Here is a 14,394-nt window from a genome sequence, read left to right as displayed (position 1 = left end):
ATGTCCCCATCAATCTCCATGTCCCCATTCCCATCCTTAGTGTCACCACCCTTGTCCCTAATGTCCCTATGTCCCCATTCCCATCCCTACTGTCACCACCCTTGTCCCTAATGTCCTTATGTCCCCATCCCTATATCCCCATGCCCCCACCCTAGCTCACACACCCCTCTCCCTCAGCTCCAGGGGTGTAAAACCCCGCGGGTGTTGTGTCCTTGTTAACATCTGCTCACTGAGATATGCTGGATGCCAAAGCCGATAGTACAGATTTTATTTAATGATAAAATGTGAGGTAGAGAAAGAAATAGAAAAGAGGGATTGTGCATGTGGGGGAGAGAGAGATCGGTGAAGCAGAAGATTGTCACCACCTGTGGGTCCCTCAGCATCCCACTGATCCTTCCCCACCCTGGTGTTTGTGGTGGTGGGGGTCCCGAGGTTGTTGAAAACTTCTCACTATTTATACATTTTTGCAAATGAGGGCATTAATGCTCATTGGCTACACAGCTCCTTCATTCCATTGGTTAAATGATTCCCTCTCTTCTTATGCTAATTAATCCCATGCTCAGTGTCTCTTCTAGTCGAGTCCCTGTCAATCTCCCCGTCAGAATTACCTTCTACCCAGCTGGAGCTGATCCCATCCACCAGTTACCTGGCTGGCTTTCCTTGTGGATTCTTTGCGTCCTTTATCAGTGACACATTCTTCTCCCCCAGTTTTATTTACACCCCTAATCTGAGATAATGCTCGGACGATAGCACCACCTTTATCTTATCTCAAATTCCTCTTACAATTCAGCAGGGGGAAGAGGAGCTTCGGTGGTTGCAGGTGCTGTCTATCCCATGAGTTGGGGTGATCTGTTTGACCAGTGACATGTGTATGAGCAGCTGCCCCTGCACAGCCCGTCTGGATGTGCCAGACCAGGCTCAGAGCCAGTGCTATGGCGCTGCTCCCTTCTGTGCTCATCTCTTGGCAAAGCCCTTCTGTGCCACCAGACTTCAGACAGGCAATGGTGATCTCCCAGTCCTGGCACTTACCTGCCCTTCCTCCTCCTCTGTGGCTGCAGAGACCCCATCCCAAGACCCTGTGACCCCAGGGCACCTGGCTGGGGGTGACACAAGCTGGGGGGGTCTCAGGTGTCACCTGTCACTGTCAGAGCTGGAGTCAGCCAGGGACTGGACGTGCTGGTCACCTGAGTGCCCAGGGACAGTATTGCTGGGGGTCACTGCCTTCATCCCCAAAAACCCATCCAGAGCCAGGGCTCAAGGTAACAGACTGCAGCAATATTTATTCCTGTACAAACAATTACAAAACATGGGTGCCCCGCTGCTTCCCCCAGCACTGAGCGCCCCAAAACCCCAGCCACAGCCAGAGGGAAACTGAGGAATGGATTCCTGCCAAGGCTCAGCACCCAAACACACCACCTTTAGGTGCTTTCCCCAGATCAACTTCTCTGCTGCTGAGAAATTAGTAACAAAGTCCTGTCCCAGCCACAGGGTGCCAAGAGGCACCACTTCCCCCCACTACCTGCCTACTTCTAAATTGTTTATGAGCAGCTGCTGGCTCTTTGTTTCCACTAATGAGCAGCCCCTGCTCACTCCTTCATCCAGGAACCCCCAGTAGAAACCCCAGGATTAGAAGCAGGAGAAAAAAAGCCAAAACCCCCTAAAAGCTCCCAAAAAATCCCATCTTTCATTTAGAAAAGGTTTTGGCAGTGTGGGGTGCAGAGGTGCTGGGAGGGGCTGGTGTTTTTGGGGTGCTGGGACAGGGAGGGTGGTAATGTCACCCCTGTGGGGTCCCACCAGAAACTGTGGGGTTTTGCTGTGGGAAGGATGACTGAGGACTGGGACGAGGGGCTCGGGATGCCAGGGGGGGGATGAGCTCCAAAAAAGTCTCCTCACCCAAATGTTTAAGGGAAAGAGTCTCTGTGGTGACCCCAGAAGCTTTGCAAACCAAAACTGAGCCGAGGGGACCTGGAACCCCCTTACAGCCTCACAGGGGCTGCAATGTGCATGGACCAGGATGGGGCAGGATATCACCCCCAAGTATCCTGCACATGGAGGGGGGACACCCCAAGTTTTACATTCACCACCTGGTCCAAAACCCAGCTCAAAACCCAACACATCCCAGGTGCCAGGAGCCACCATGCACAACAGCAGTGGTCCTGTGGGAGGCAGCTGGGGACACCTGATCCCACCACTGCCAGGGGGATGCAGGGGACCCCCCATCCATCTCAGGTGCCCAGCAGGCATGGGGCAGCCCCTAAGTCCAGGTGGGGTGGGAGAAGGTGATGTTGTAGAGGCTGGCCCAGCTGGCAAAGACTCTCTTCTCCGTGATGAAGCGGTGGTGGTTGCCGCGGCGGCTCCGCTCGTTGTGGATGTAGGTTGTGCACTCGTCGGGGCCCTTGGGCTCGTAGTAGTGGTAGGGCAGGCGGCGGGGTGGGGGGTGGCGGCTGCAGGGGGCAGAGAAACACGGGGTGAGCCCTGTGGTGGGGTCAGGGAGCTGAGGGGGAGCCCTGAGGGTCTCCTCACCCGCAGTAGCTGGGTGGCACCATGCCATAGACGTGGATGGCGTCACACAGCTCCACCGCAATCACCATGGTGAACCAGCCAGTGCTGAGCCACGAGCGAGACTTCTCCCTGGGGAGGAAAAGCAACAGCAAGGATGACAGGGGTGAGGTGGTGTGGATAATGGACACCCTCAGTGTCCCCAGTGTGCCTCAGGGACCCCCCCAGCTCAATGCTGCAGCCCATGAAGCAGCTCCGAGAGTCAGCTCTGTCTTGGGAGCCTGCAGAAAGGGGGGCACAGCACAGGAGGTGGCTCTGAGGTACCTGTCCTTCCCTGTCTCTCCCCGAAACAGGTCATCAAACTGCTTCATGCGGCTGGGGGAGACAACGTAGGCTGTCATGTTGGGGAACGAGGCGCAGACACGCTGGATGATCTTCAGGAGGCTCTTCTGCATCTTGGTGGGCGGCCCCCAGAAGATGAACATGGTCTCTGGGGTCTTGTTGACGAACTCCTGGGGCCGCTTGAGGACACGGTAGAGGCTGGAGTGAGCCACCACACGGAAGCTGGTCTTATTGCCCACATCAGCACTGTAGCCCGTGGTGGGAGCATCGTTCATGCGGATGGTGCACTCAGCCCCGTCGATGGCCGTGCCCAGGTGGGTGCCCAGGAGGTGGCTGGAGCTGGTGACAATGACGCATTGGTGGCAGCGGGCAGTCAGGGTCTGGTGATGACAAGCGCCATCAGCAGGTGACTTCTGGTGTCACCGTGGGCAGGGCACTGTTCCCTGCAGAGCTGCTGTCCTCGGGAGGGGACAGTTGGGCAGGATGCCAGCAGAGGGACAGACCCTGTGTCACCACCTGGGCCCGGCCCTGCTGCCCAGCCCGTACCTTGTTCCCACAGACAGGCAGGTACCCGCTTTTCACCCCCCACTTCTTGAGGTCGGGGGGCCGGCGGGCTCTGCCCCGCAGGCGGCTGTAGGGGAACACCTCGCTCCCGTTGCCAGAGCTGTAGATGATCAGCAACATGATCAGGGCAAAGAGGACCCCCAGGGCGGCGGCGCGCTGGCTCTGCGGGCGGGGGGACAGCGTCAGCCGCTGCCCCCACCCACGGGGGTGCATCCCCCCGTCTCCCAAGGCATCTCCAGCAGGATTGCCTGCTGTCCCCAGGAGGTCCCCGAGGTGATTCTCTGGCACTCACCGTGCTGCCACTCATGTCTCTGTGCCAGCCTCAGCACACAGCGATCGCCGGCGTCCTGTGAGCACCTGCAAGGCGTGTGGTCACCCCCAGCCTGGCCCACTGTCCCCATGACAGGCTGGACAAGTCTCCATGTCCCCCTCTGAAGAGGAGAACAATCCCCCGGACTTTATGAGGGGGAAAGAAATGCTGTTGACAGAGGCTGGGCAGACTCCAGGGTGTGGAAGAGCCAAATCCAGCTGCAACTTGTGCCTGGGGAATCCCCACGTTAAGCTGGGTCCAGGGAGGATTATCCTCCCCTCGTGGGGATGAAACCACTCAAACCGCAGGGTTAGGGAGGGTCAACCTGCTGCTCGTGCAGTGAAATTCCATTAAAACCACCACCACAGGAGCCTTGGATCAGGAGGGAATGGAAGGAAGTGAGACCTGCTCCACTCAGTGCATGCATTGGATTGCATCCATCCAGCCCCGGGACCCACTCTAACTTCCACTCCAAGTGGACTGACCCAGTTTAGTTCTGGGAGCCCTGGTTAGTGAGCCCCAGCCATTCCTGGAGCGCTCCAAGCAAATGGAAATTAAAAACCACTGAAGCCTCTTTACTAATTGTCACACGGAAAATTATGCAACAGCTTGAGATCAACCCCTGGGGGGAGCTGACACCTCGAAACGCTCTCAGGGCCGCCGGTGGTGCCAGAAGGTACCAGCCTGCCCGGGGAGCCCAGGCCGCGGCCGGTGTGGTGACGCTGAGGGGCTTCGTTGTCCAAAGGCTGGGGACGCTGTGAGACCCCACTCCCGGACCCCACTTCGCTCCCTCCACAGCTCTCGGGCCATGTGGAGCCCCACGGAGGGGTCCCGGCGGCCTTACCTCACCTGCTGGGGGCTCTCATGGGGAGTCCGTCACGTCCTGCGCCCCGCGGGCGGCGGGCGCTGCCCGGCCCCTCCGGCGGGCTCGGCCATGCCCGGGACCGGGGCTCACATCGTCGCTCTGCGGGAAAAGGCTGCTTCAGAGCCGGCCCCCTCCTCCGCCGGGGGTCCCCCGGCCCCGGATGCGAACCCTCCCGCCCTCCGGGAAGGGAAAACCCGCCCGGCCCGAGGTGCGAACCTCCCGCCGCTCCTACGGGCGAGTCCTCCCCCGCCCCGGGGAGCATCCACCACCCCCGGCGGGGGCCGCGGCGACACGGGAGGGAGCCGGACCCTTCCATCCCCGGACCCTTCCTACCCCTCCATCCCCGGACCCTTCCTGCCCCTCCATCCCCTGTGCACCGGCCCCGGGGGCAGGGGCCGCTCCCCCCCGGCCGCGGCGCGTTCCGCCCCTGCACCGGCTGAACGGGCCCGGCGGGGACGCGCGAGCTCCACCGGACGCTCCGGCCCGCAGTGCGCCCCGGTACCGCTGCCGATACCGGTACCGCTGCCGATATTGATAGCCCTGCCGATGGCGGTGCCGTTACCGCGGCCGTTACTGATATCGCTGCCGTTGATGATAGCGCTGCCGATCCCGACCGCACCGCTCCCGCCGCCCAGGCCGGGTCCTAGTGCCGCCCTCCCGGCATGGGCGAGCACCGCCGGGTCCTAGTGCCACCCTCCCGGGATGGGCGAGCACCGCCGGGTCCTAGTGCCACCCTCCCGGGATGGGCGAGCACCGCCGGGTCCTAGTGCCGCCCTCCCGGCATGGGCGAGCACCGCCGGGTCCTAGTGCCGCCCTCCCGGGATGGAGGAGCACCGCCGGGTCCTAGTGCCGCCCTCCCGGCATGGGCGAGCACCGCCGGGTCCTAGTGCCACCCTCCCGGGATGGAGGAGCACCGCCGGGTCCTAGTGCCGCCCTCCCGGGATCGGGAGAGCCGCAGGGAAAGACCGGGACTGATTCCCCGGTCCCCGAGGGCACCAATGCGGGCAGCGGGGATGGGGGGCAGCGCTGCCCGGCCGTGCCAGGAGCAGCTCGCCGTGCCTGCCCGCTGCCGGGCGCAGCGCATTGCTGGGATGCCGAGGTCTCACCCACACCGGCCCGGCAGCTCAGGGCCCCGCTCGGGGGTTTCGTGGCGCAGGGGGAGAGCTCCACCGCTGGCAGGAACCGGCATCCCTGACGCGTGTCCAGAGCGATTCTGGCCCCGCTGTGCCGGTGATGCCTTGCCCTGCGCAGGGCTGTGGAAACTGAGGTGGCAGGCATGAGCTCCATGGGCTCCTGTGCTGCACTGCCCTGCAGGAAGCAGCCCTGGCAGCACCCCCAGTTCCTGCACCACTCGCTCCTCACTGCACCCCCTCTCATCTCTGCTCCTCCTCTTGCCCCTGGCCCCCAGACAGCACCGGACCCACCCAAACGTGTGGCATCTGTTTACATGTTCAAAGAGCTGCCGTGGGCTCAGGGCCATGCAGTGGCCCATGGCCTCTCCCATCTCCCCAGGGACACGGGAGCTGCCAGTGCCCTGTGACAGCCCAGCAGCACTGAGCTCTGTGGGACTGAGGATCACCCCAGACCCAGCACCCATCCTGCAGAGATGCAGCTGCTGGTTTCCAAATAACCTCAACTGCTTTCAGCACCCTCTTCCATGTTTAGGCTCGGCTCTACCCCCTTGTCACCTCCTCATCTTATTTATAGCCTGGCAGCCTGTGATGAGGCATTGAGTATCCCCCCTCTCTCACTCCCTGTCCTGTCCTGCAGCCACAAGGGGCACAGCAAGGGGCACAGCAAGGGGCACCACAAGGGGCACTGCAAGGGGCACCACTGAATTAAAAACAATTTTAATGGCCACGTTTGCTTTGGTCTGAATCCAAGGACACTTGTGACAAGGCAATTCATAGCCCCTAGGGCACAGGTCGCTCCAGAGCTTCCAGCTGACGGGCTGCAGGCACCAAGCAGCATAAGGCAGAGCCTGGATCCAGCCTGCACCCCACACCCAGCACTGTCCAGAGGGTACAAGTGGGGCAAGGACCACAGCAGAGCTTCATACCTGTGAGAGGCACAGGTTTGTGGCCCTGGCAGGGCTGAGCATTTCTGCCCCATGTCCTGCTGGAGTCCAGCAGCACGTCTAATCCTGCATTAAATATTCCTCCTGGTAGAGAGAGCAGAAAACCAGGTCTCCCTGGCTCCATCCAGTTTGGAGCCAGTGGGGCTGCATGGGTCAGGCCCATGGCCCCCATGTACCAACAGGGGCTTCCCAGCCCATCCACCAGCTGGGAAACAGGCACTGCTACTGCAGAGATGGAGACTCCCTGCTCCAGGGCTTGGCAGAAGGTGTCCAGCCGTGCCACTGGCAGAGCTGAGACGTGTTGCTGCAGGATGAGAGCTGCCCTGCTGCCGAGGCTTCTGCTGGCTCACGCCGTGGCTGGCGCCCTACCTGCCTGTCCAGGATGAGTGGTTGAAGACAATGTTCCTCTTCTTGGCCCAGCGGGAGAAGATGGCTTTCTCGGTGATGAAGCGGTGCCCGGCACGCCGAGCTTGCTCGTGCATCAGGTACATCCTGCACTCGTCCAGCCGGCCCTTCTCAAAGTAATGGTACGGCACGCTGGAGTGGTTCTTTTCCCTGGCAGGAGGGCACAGGGTGAGTATGGGACTTGGGGGGACACCAGACCACCCCACACCTGCCCCTGCCAGCCCCCCACACCTGCAGTAGCTGTCGCTGACCATGCCAAAAACACAGATCTGCTCGCACAGCTCCATGGCCAGGATCATGGTGAACCAGCCCGTGCTCAGGAAGGAGCCGGATTTCATCCTGCAAAGCATCGTGGTCACACTGGAGTGGGTGGCACCCCCTCGGGTGGTAGTGCCACCACTATGGGTGCTTGATGGGGGATAGGTACATGAGGGTGACCTAATGAGACCTCTTGACCTCAGGAGCCAGCAGTACCTGTTCTTCCCTGTCTCATTCTGGAAGACATTGTCGCAGTATGTCATCTTCTCCTCAGTCAGGGTGTAGATCTGCAGCTGGGGGTACTTCTCCATCACCTTGACCAGTGCCTGGTAGGTTGAGCCCATCTTCTCCCTATTCATCTTTTTTGCTGGCCCCCAGATGAAGTAAAGGGTCTCTTGGGACTGCTGGAAGAAGTAGGGCTGGTTCCTCAGCAGCAGCGGGACGCTGGTGTGTGAGACCACCCGGATGGTGCTGCGTGTCCCCACGTCCTGCTCGTAGCCGGTGGTGGGGGCATGGTTCATGCGCAGGACACACTCCTGCCCGTCGATGGCCGCTCCCAGCTGCGAGCCCAGCATCTGCCCCGAGCTGGAGACGACGGCGCACTGGCGGCACAGCGCTCGCTCCAGCGGCTGTGGGGGAAGACACCGTCAGCTCCTCCTTCCCTCCAGCTGGATACACCACAGGCCCTTCCCGCCCTTCCCAAAGGACAGGGAAACCGAGGCACAGGTGGGCCGAGCTGCCCCAGCGCTGCTCCATCCCCACGCACCTTCCCATCGGGAACGCGGCTGTAGCCCTGGAAGCTGCGGACGCCGGACGTGGCGGGGCTGCCCCGCAGCGCCGGGGCCGAGCAGCAGCGCTGCACACGAGTGTGGGAGCAGAGCAGGATGTACAGCACCGCGGTCACCGCCACGCACACCAGCGATAGGAAGAGCCGGACCTGGGAGCAGAGCGAGGGGAGCTCTCCGGGCCTGCCCACGTGCACCGGGCCCGTGCCGGCTGCCGGTGGCCCCGCGGCCATGGGGGAGCTGCCCCTCGGAGGGTGTTGAGGTGTGTGGGGGGAGCGGTGCGGGGTGCCGGGCCCGGCTCACTCCGTGCCCTACGGGCTCCGTGCCGCCCGCGGGCACCGGCAGCAGCGGGGCTCAGTCCCCCGGCCCCTCGCCCCCTGTCCCAGCGGGTACTCACCAGCGTCTTCATGCTCGGGGGCCTGGCGGATCCCCGGGCGGGCTCCAGGGGTCACCGGCAGGGTGGGGGCTCGCACCCTGCAAGCGGAGCGGGCTCAGCGGGATCGCCCCGGTCCCCAACGCCCGGGGTTCCCCTCCACGCCTCGTGCCGGGAGCCCCCCGAGGCCATCACCGCGATCCCCCCCCCGCATTCCCATTCCCATTCCCATTCCCATTCCCATTCCCATTCCCATTCCCATTCTCATTCCCAGGGGTGCCCCACGTGTGCCGTTCCCCCTCCGTGCGCGGTTCCCCCTCCGTGCGCCGTTCCTCCCGTGCCCCGCGGGTGCCGCCCCGCCGGGCAGGGCTCGGGCCCGGGGGGTCTCCCCGGAGCGGCATCCCCGGTTCCCGGTGCCGGCCCCACTCACCGAGCCGGGATCCACCGGCGGCTCCTGCATCCCGCCCGGAGCGGGGCTGCCGGGCCGCGGCGGGGGCGGAGCCGAGCGGGCACTGCCGGAACCGGCACCGGGACCGCCCCCGCCCCGCCCCGCGACCCCGCTCCTCGGGGCCGCGCCCGCCCGTGCCCGCGGGCTCGTGCCCGGCGCACCGGGACCGACCTCGGCACCCAGCTCGTGTGTCCCGGTACCGATCCCCGCCTCTCGCCCCACCGTGTGCCTCGGCAGCGACCCCAGGGCTCTTTCCCGCTCTCGCTCTGCCCTCTCGGGCTCCCGTCCCGCTCGGGGGTCCCCGCCTCTCGCCCCACCGTGTGCCTCGGCAGCGACCCCAGGGCTCTTTCCCGCTCTCGCTCTGCCCTCTCGGGCTCCCGTCCCGCTCGGGGGTGCTGCAGCCTCCCTGTGGCCTGGGCTCTCTCACCTCCGCGCACCACGGGACACCACGAGGATCCGGGATGGCTCAGGAGTGGGATCAGGGCAGGTGAGGTAGCCCAGACCCCATCCAATGGCCCCAGGGGCTGCCCATCACCTGCAGCCCCACCTGACCGGGTCAGGCCACAGAACACCCATGGGAAGTGTCCCCAGAGCGAGCTGCCTGCTGGCCTGGGGGGGCATCGGATTTCTCCTACTGCAGATAAAGAAACATGAGATGTTACCTTGAAACCAACCTGCTCTTATTGTCCTGCACAGGCCTGGGACCACAGGGAAAGTGACAGGGACAGCACTGGGCTCCAGCACAGGAAGCGAGGCTGGAGGAGGAGGTCACACCGGCAGCTGCTCAGTTACCGTGGAATTCTCCACTCTTTGCTTCCTTCTGCCCAGCCCAAAACCAGCCCTGTGGGATGGGCTGAGCCCTGAACAGCAGGTGAGCAGCAGGGAAGGGCAGCAAGATGCTCGACAGCTCAGCATGGCCTGGCAGCCTCTGCAAGAGCTGGAAACAACCCCCCAGCCAGAGCCTCACCTCTGGACCCTCTGCTGGCTCCTGCAGCCAGGCTCAGCTGTGGCCCTCAGGGTGTCCCAAGCCATCAGCATCACCGTGGGACATGCTGCTGGCAGGAAGCTCACAGTACATGCAAGAAGGGTTGGAGTGCTCCAGACCTGCCCTCCCCAGGCAGGGGACAGCAGCCCCAGGCATGGCAGAACCAGCGTTTTTGGCCAGGTTGTCTCTGGTGCTTCCCTGCCTGACCTCACCAGCAGGATGCCATGCACTGCCAGGGCCATGCAGCTGAGCCCACCCTGGCAGGCTTGTGGCACCCCTTGGCATGGCAGAGGACAGGGAGTGAGACCTTACAGACCTTTATTGAGGGTGATCCTGCTTGCCTTGGTCCAGGGGAGATGCCAGGAGAGGAACCCCCCAGGGGAAGGACACTGCCACCACAGCTGCCTGCTCAGCCCCAGCCTGGCTGGCACATGGAGCCCTGTCCAGGGCAGGAACCCAGCCAGGACTGAGAGCTGTGATGGGAACCACACCCAACACTTCCCCGTGATCCAGGACATCTCCTCACCACCCCCTCAGCTGGGTGGGACACAGAGGGCAGCACTGTCCCTGCTCCCTCTGCACACCCAGCCTCCTGGGAGTCCCTCTTCAGAAGGGCAAGAGCCCCCAGCACTGTGATTAGCCCTTCCAGAAGCAAATGGAGAAGGCAAACCTGTCCTTTCCAAGCCCAAAGTCTCATTTCTCTCCTTTCAGACTTGAATCAAAAAAACCCCACAAACCGTAGGTAAACTTTTAAATAAAATTCCCAGAAGGAACAAACTACTGGGCCGAGCCAGAGCTGAAGGGAAGGAGTGCCCAGAGTGGGCAGGGCAGCCCCAGCTGGGGAGCAGGTCCCTCAGCAGGGGCTCTGGTCCCTCACTTGATGAGCCTTGGATGAATCCTGCTTCTCTTTGGTCAGTGAATTGTAAACTACAGGTTTAGTCTCTGCAGGAGGGAACGTGGGAGCAGCTCAGTGCTGGGCACCTTGGAGATGTCTGCCTGGAGCTGCAGGAAAAGTCTTTTCCTGGCTGTGATGCTGCAGCGTGGGCACCTCCTCATCTCCTCAGCTGGGCCTTCAGTCTGATTTCTTGGTGTGTTTCCTGCTCTTCCACGTGACAAACATTATAAAAACACCTGCCGAGACAGACAGAACCAATTCAGGTAGGAAACTTTTAATTCCAGGCACTTCTACAGCACCTGTGAATGAGAAACAATATCAACAGAGAGAGCAAGAAAATTCTGCTGTCCAGAGGCTCAAACAGCCAAAACCCCCACACAAACACAGCCCCCGTGCCAGGCTAAGCTGCAACAGTAACCACAGAGAGTGCCGTGAGTGTCACACATTAACTAAACCCCTAGCAACCTTTTTCTCTCTTCCTAATTTAGAAGTTTCTAATTAGAAGCACAGAAACAACTCTCACCTATAAATAGCAGCAGCAGCAGCCCGGCTGTCACGGGGATGATAACTGCATATTCCCGAGGCAGGAAGAACTGGTGGATCCCATGGTCGCTGTCCATGAAGGGCTGCAGGGACACAGAGGGGGTCAGCAGGTGCCCACAACACCTCCAGTGCAGCCTCGAGGGTTTGGGACAAACATGGAAATGTCTGGTGTGAGATGGCTGAAAAAGGTCCCCAGATCTGCAGGTGGCTTGGCCACAGAGACAAGAGCGGGTGGGCAGTGAAGGTTTGGGGTTCAGGGGACAATGAGGGGGGGCTGTGGGGCTGGCACAGGGTCCCACAGCCCCGGAGGCTCAGAGTGGGCAGAGCTGCTTATGCAGAACACAGCAAACCCCAGTGTCTGTCCCTCTGTCCTGCAGGAGGGAGCAGCTGGCACCAGCTCTGCTCCGTGGTTATCCCAGCAGGATCCCTGTGCAGAGGCCGTGGAAGGCTCTGGACACCAGGGAGCACTGGGAGGACTGGAATGCTCCTGCAGCTCTGGGAGCACTGTGAGGATGGGGATACTCCTGCAGCTCTGGGAGCACTCTGAGGATGGGGATGCTCCTGCAGCTCTGGGAGCACTCTGAGGATGGGGATGCTCCTGCAGCTCTGGGAGCACTGTGAGGACTGGAATGATCCTGCAGCTCTGGGAGCACTGTGAGGACTGGAATAATCCTGCAGCTCTGGGAGCACTGGGAGGACTGGAATAATCCTGAAGCTCTGGGAGCACTGTGAGGACTGGAATGATCCTGCAGCTCTGGGAGTACTGTGAGGACGGGGATGCTCCTGCAGCTCTGGGAATGCCGGGAGCACACACATGGATCGGGCAGCAGAGTGAGCGATGCAAGAGGGGAATTCAAACCTCTTGGAGGTGGAGGGGAAGCTGGTGGGAGTTCAGATGTTAGTCCAAGGCTGAACCTGGCCTCTCACACCTGGAAAGCTCGTGAGGAGAAGTTTCTTTCCGGGGAGAAAATCACCAATGACCTCAGCTGACCTCAGATGGGCAGCCTCACTTGCCCAGAGCCCTGCATTCCCTAAACTCTTGTCCTCCCTACCAGATTTGTTAAGATTTGTCTCAATGTTTCCCTCTGTCATCTCCCACCAGAACCAGGAATCTGGGGGATGTGGACATTGATGACACCTCCATCAGGGCCAGGCTTCAGCTCTTCCCAATGGCTCATCCAGCCCTGGCTGGGTCAGCCTGGCTTGGAACAGCAGGTGGGCACCACAATCAATGTTTGGTCCTGCCCAGGCAAGGCCAGGGACACCCAGATGGGACAAGGACAGTGCCAGCACATAGAGGAAGATCTGCCCTGACATTTTTAACCCAGAAGTCAAAAGTCCTTCAGGCACACAGACACATCATCACCCGGACAAAGGGCGGGGAAACACGTGAGTGTGGAGTGACTGGGCTTATATTGGCCAGAGGAACCGCGTACCAGCACGATGATCCAGAGGGTGTAGTAAACAAAGAGGACGAGGCTGAAGGCGACCAAGCCAAACCCAACCAGCTGGTCCGTCGCTGTGGCCTGCAAAGGAGAGACAGAGCGGGATGGCCACGCCTGGGCCCGAGCGGCTCAGGGCTCCTGTGGCTGGGAGCGAGACCGGAGGCAGGGGCACCGCACCGGGGGTGGCCGGGCCGTGTCACCGGCAGCTCCCTGTCACACACACGTTTTATGAAAAATCCTTTCCTTAGGATTTTTTTTCCTGAGAAGCTGAGAGGCCTCAGGAGCAAAATGTAAACAATGATTATCTGCTGCTGTGGAAGGCAACAGGTGGATCTGTGATTGGTCTCGTGTGGTTGTTTCTAATTCATGGCCAATCACAGTCCAGCTGTCCGGACTGTCTCGGTCAGTCACAAGCCTTTGTTATTCATTCATTCTTTTTCTATTCTTAGCTAGCCTTCTGATGAAATCCTTTCTTCTATTCTTTTAGTATAGTTTTAATATATATCATAAAATAATAAATCAAGCCTTCTGAAACGTGGAGTCAATATTCTCGTCTCTTCCCTCATCCCAAGACCCCTGCGAACACCATCACAGCTCCCTCAGCCGGCTCACGCACCGCATCTCAGGGGCCGCTCCCGGGAGACTGGGCCCAGTCTCTCCAGTCAGGGAGCCTGGCCAGGGCTCCGGGCCGCGATCCGGCCCAAGCCCCCCGTGACACCGGGCCGAGCAAGGGCCGGGACGAGCAGGGACCGACCCTCCCCTCCGTCCCCGCCTCGGGGTCCCGCTCGCTCCGGGCCGGGCCGGGCCCGCACTCACCATGGCGCCCCGGCCTCCTCCCCGCCGGCCTCGCCTTTCCGGCACGGCCACCAATCGGCGAGCGGTGCGCCAGCCCCGCCCCGAGCCCGGCCAATCAGCGGGGGTGGGCGGGGCCTGCGAGGCCCCGCCCCGAGCTTCGTCACCTCCCGGAGCCGCGAAACGGCCGGGAAAGAGCGGCGGGGACGGAACGGGACCGGGACAGGGAGAGCGGCGGGGACGGGCCGGGCTCGGGGCGGGAGAGGATGGACCGGGTGCGGGGCTGGCCCGTTCCCATTCCGTTCCCGCCGCTCTCCCTGTCTCACCCACAGGCCTGCGATCCTTGTCACCGCTCCGCGCTCCTGCTGCTCCAGCGCCGTTGCCTTCACCTGCGGACGGGGCACTCTGGTTGCATCCAGCACCCGTCCCCGGGACCTGTGGTGGTGATGGATCCTGACACCAGCCCCATCCATCCCGACATCCCACACCCTGCCGTTCCTCCAAACACACCCGGGGCAGCGGGAGAAAAGGAACAAGCGAGACCAAACAGCCAAGGGCCAGACACAAAAGAATCATAGAATCCTTTGCCTCCCCGTCCTGATACAAGGGAAAAGGGAAGAATGTGCTTGGGGCCTCAAAAGTGCACTGACCTTTGTGTGGCCGAGGCTCTGGGAAGGTGGAAGAGGCAAAAGCTGCTCCTGCTCCCCCCTCCAGCCCTGTCAGCCATCAGTGATGAGTATCTGGGCACTGAATTTGGCTCACCCTCCATTAATGGGGTGCTGAGCCTGGGGTGGGCAAGGGGCTATGC

At 61.6% G+C, this 14,394-nt stretch overlaps 3 protein-coding genes across 7 annotated transcripts; all 3 read right to left on the bottom strand.

The window, feature by feature from the left end:
* Window positions 1-2,128: 2,128 nt before the first annotated feature.
* On the bottom strand, window positions 2,129-4,678 carry ST6GALNAC6 (ST6 N-acetylgalactosaminide alpha-2,6-sialyltransferase 6). 5 transcript variants are annotated; one of them, XM_066562841.1, is made up of 6 exons: window positions 4,565-4,678; window positions 3,698-4,087; window positions 3,388-3,567; window positions 2,824-3,221; window positions 2,524-2,631; window positions 2,129-2,444 (listed from the first exon to the last, which is right to left on the bottom strand). In XM_066562841.1, the coding sequence occupies exons 2-6, from the start codon at window positions 3,710-3,712 to the stop codon at window positions 2,255-2,257; spliced, it is 891 nt and encodes a 296-aa protein (XP_066418938.1). In that variant the 5' UTR covers window positions 3,713-4,087; window positions 4,565-4,678; the 3' UTR covers window positions 2,129-2,254. The 5 variants fall into 5 exon arrangements, with proteins under 5 accessions (XP_066418938.1, XP_066418941.1, XP_066418939.1 ...); XM_066562844.1 differs by having other exon boundaries at window positions 3,698-3,762; window positions 4,565-4,676; XM_066562842.1 differs by having other exon boundaries at window positions 3,698-3,762; window positions 4,560-4,671.
* A 1,736-nt stretch (window positions 4,679-6,414) lies between these two features.
* On the bottom strand, window positions 6,415-8,954 carry ST6GALNAC4 (ST6 N-acetylgalactosaminide alpha-2,6-sialyltransferase 4). Its single transcript, XM_066562839.1, has 7 exons — window positions 8,909-8,954; window positions 8,503-8,579; window positions 8,087-8,257; window positions 7,537-7,949; window positions 7,294-7,401; window positions 7,027-7,212; window positions 6,415-6,741 (listed from the first exon to the last, which is right to left on the bottom strand). Exons 2-7 carry the CDS (start codon window positions 8,512-8,514, stop codon window positions 6,729-6,731), a joined length of 903 nt encoding a protein of 300 aa, XP_066418936.1. The 5' UTR covers window positions 8,515-8,579; window positions 8,909-8,954; the 3' UTR covers window positions 6,415-6,728.
* Window positions 8,955-10,212: 1,258 nt separating this feature from the next.
* On the bottom strand, window positions 10,213-13,683 carry DPM2 (dolichyl-phosphate mannosyltransferase subunit 2, regulatory). Its single transcript, XM_066562927.1, has 4 exons — window positions 13,611-13,683; window positions 12,786-12,875; window positions 11,330-11,432; window positions 10,213-11,042 (listed from the first exon to the last, which is right to left on the bottom strand). The coding sequence occupies exons 1-4, from the start codon at window positions 13,611-13,613 to the stop codon at window positions 10,984-10,986; spliced, it is 255 nt and encodes an 84-aa protein (XP_066419024.1). The 5' UTR covers window positions 13,614-13,683; the 3' UTR covers window positions 10,213-10,983.
* Window positions 13,684-14,394: the final 711 nt, after the last annotated feature.

This window comes from Molothrus aeneus, chromosome 19 (genome assembly GCF_037042795.1).
Source record: "Molothrus aeneus isolate 106 chromosome 19, BPBGC_Maene_1.0, whole genome shotgun sequence".
Taxonomy (NCBI): domain Eukaryota; kingdom Metazoa; phylum Chordata; class Aves; order Passeriformes; family Icteridae; genus Molothrus; species Molothrus aeneus.
This window is presented reverse-complemented; position numbering and strand designations above follow the sequence as displayed.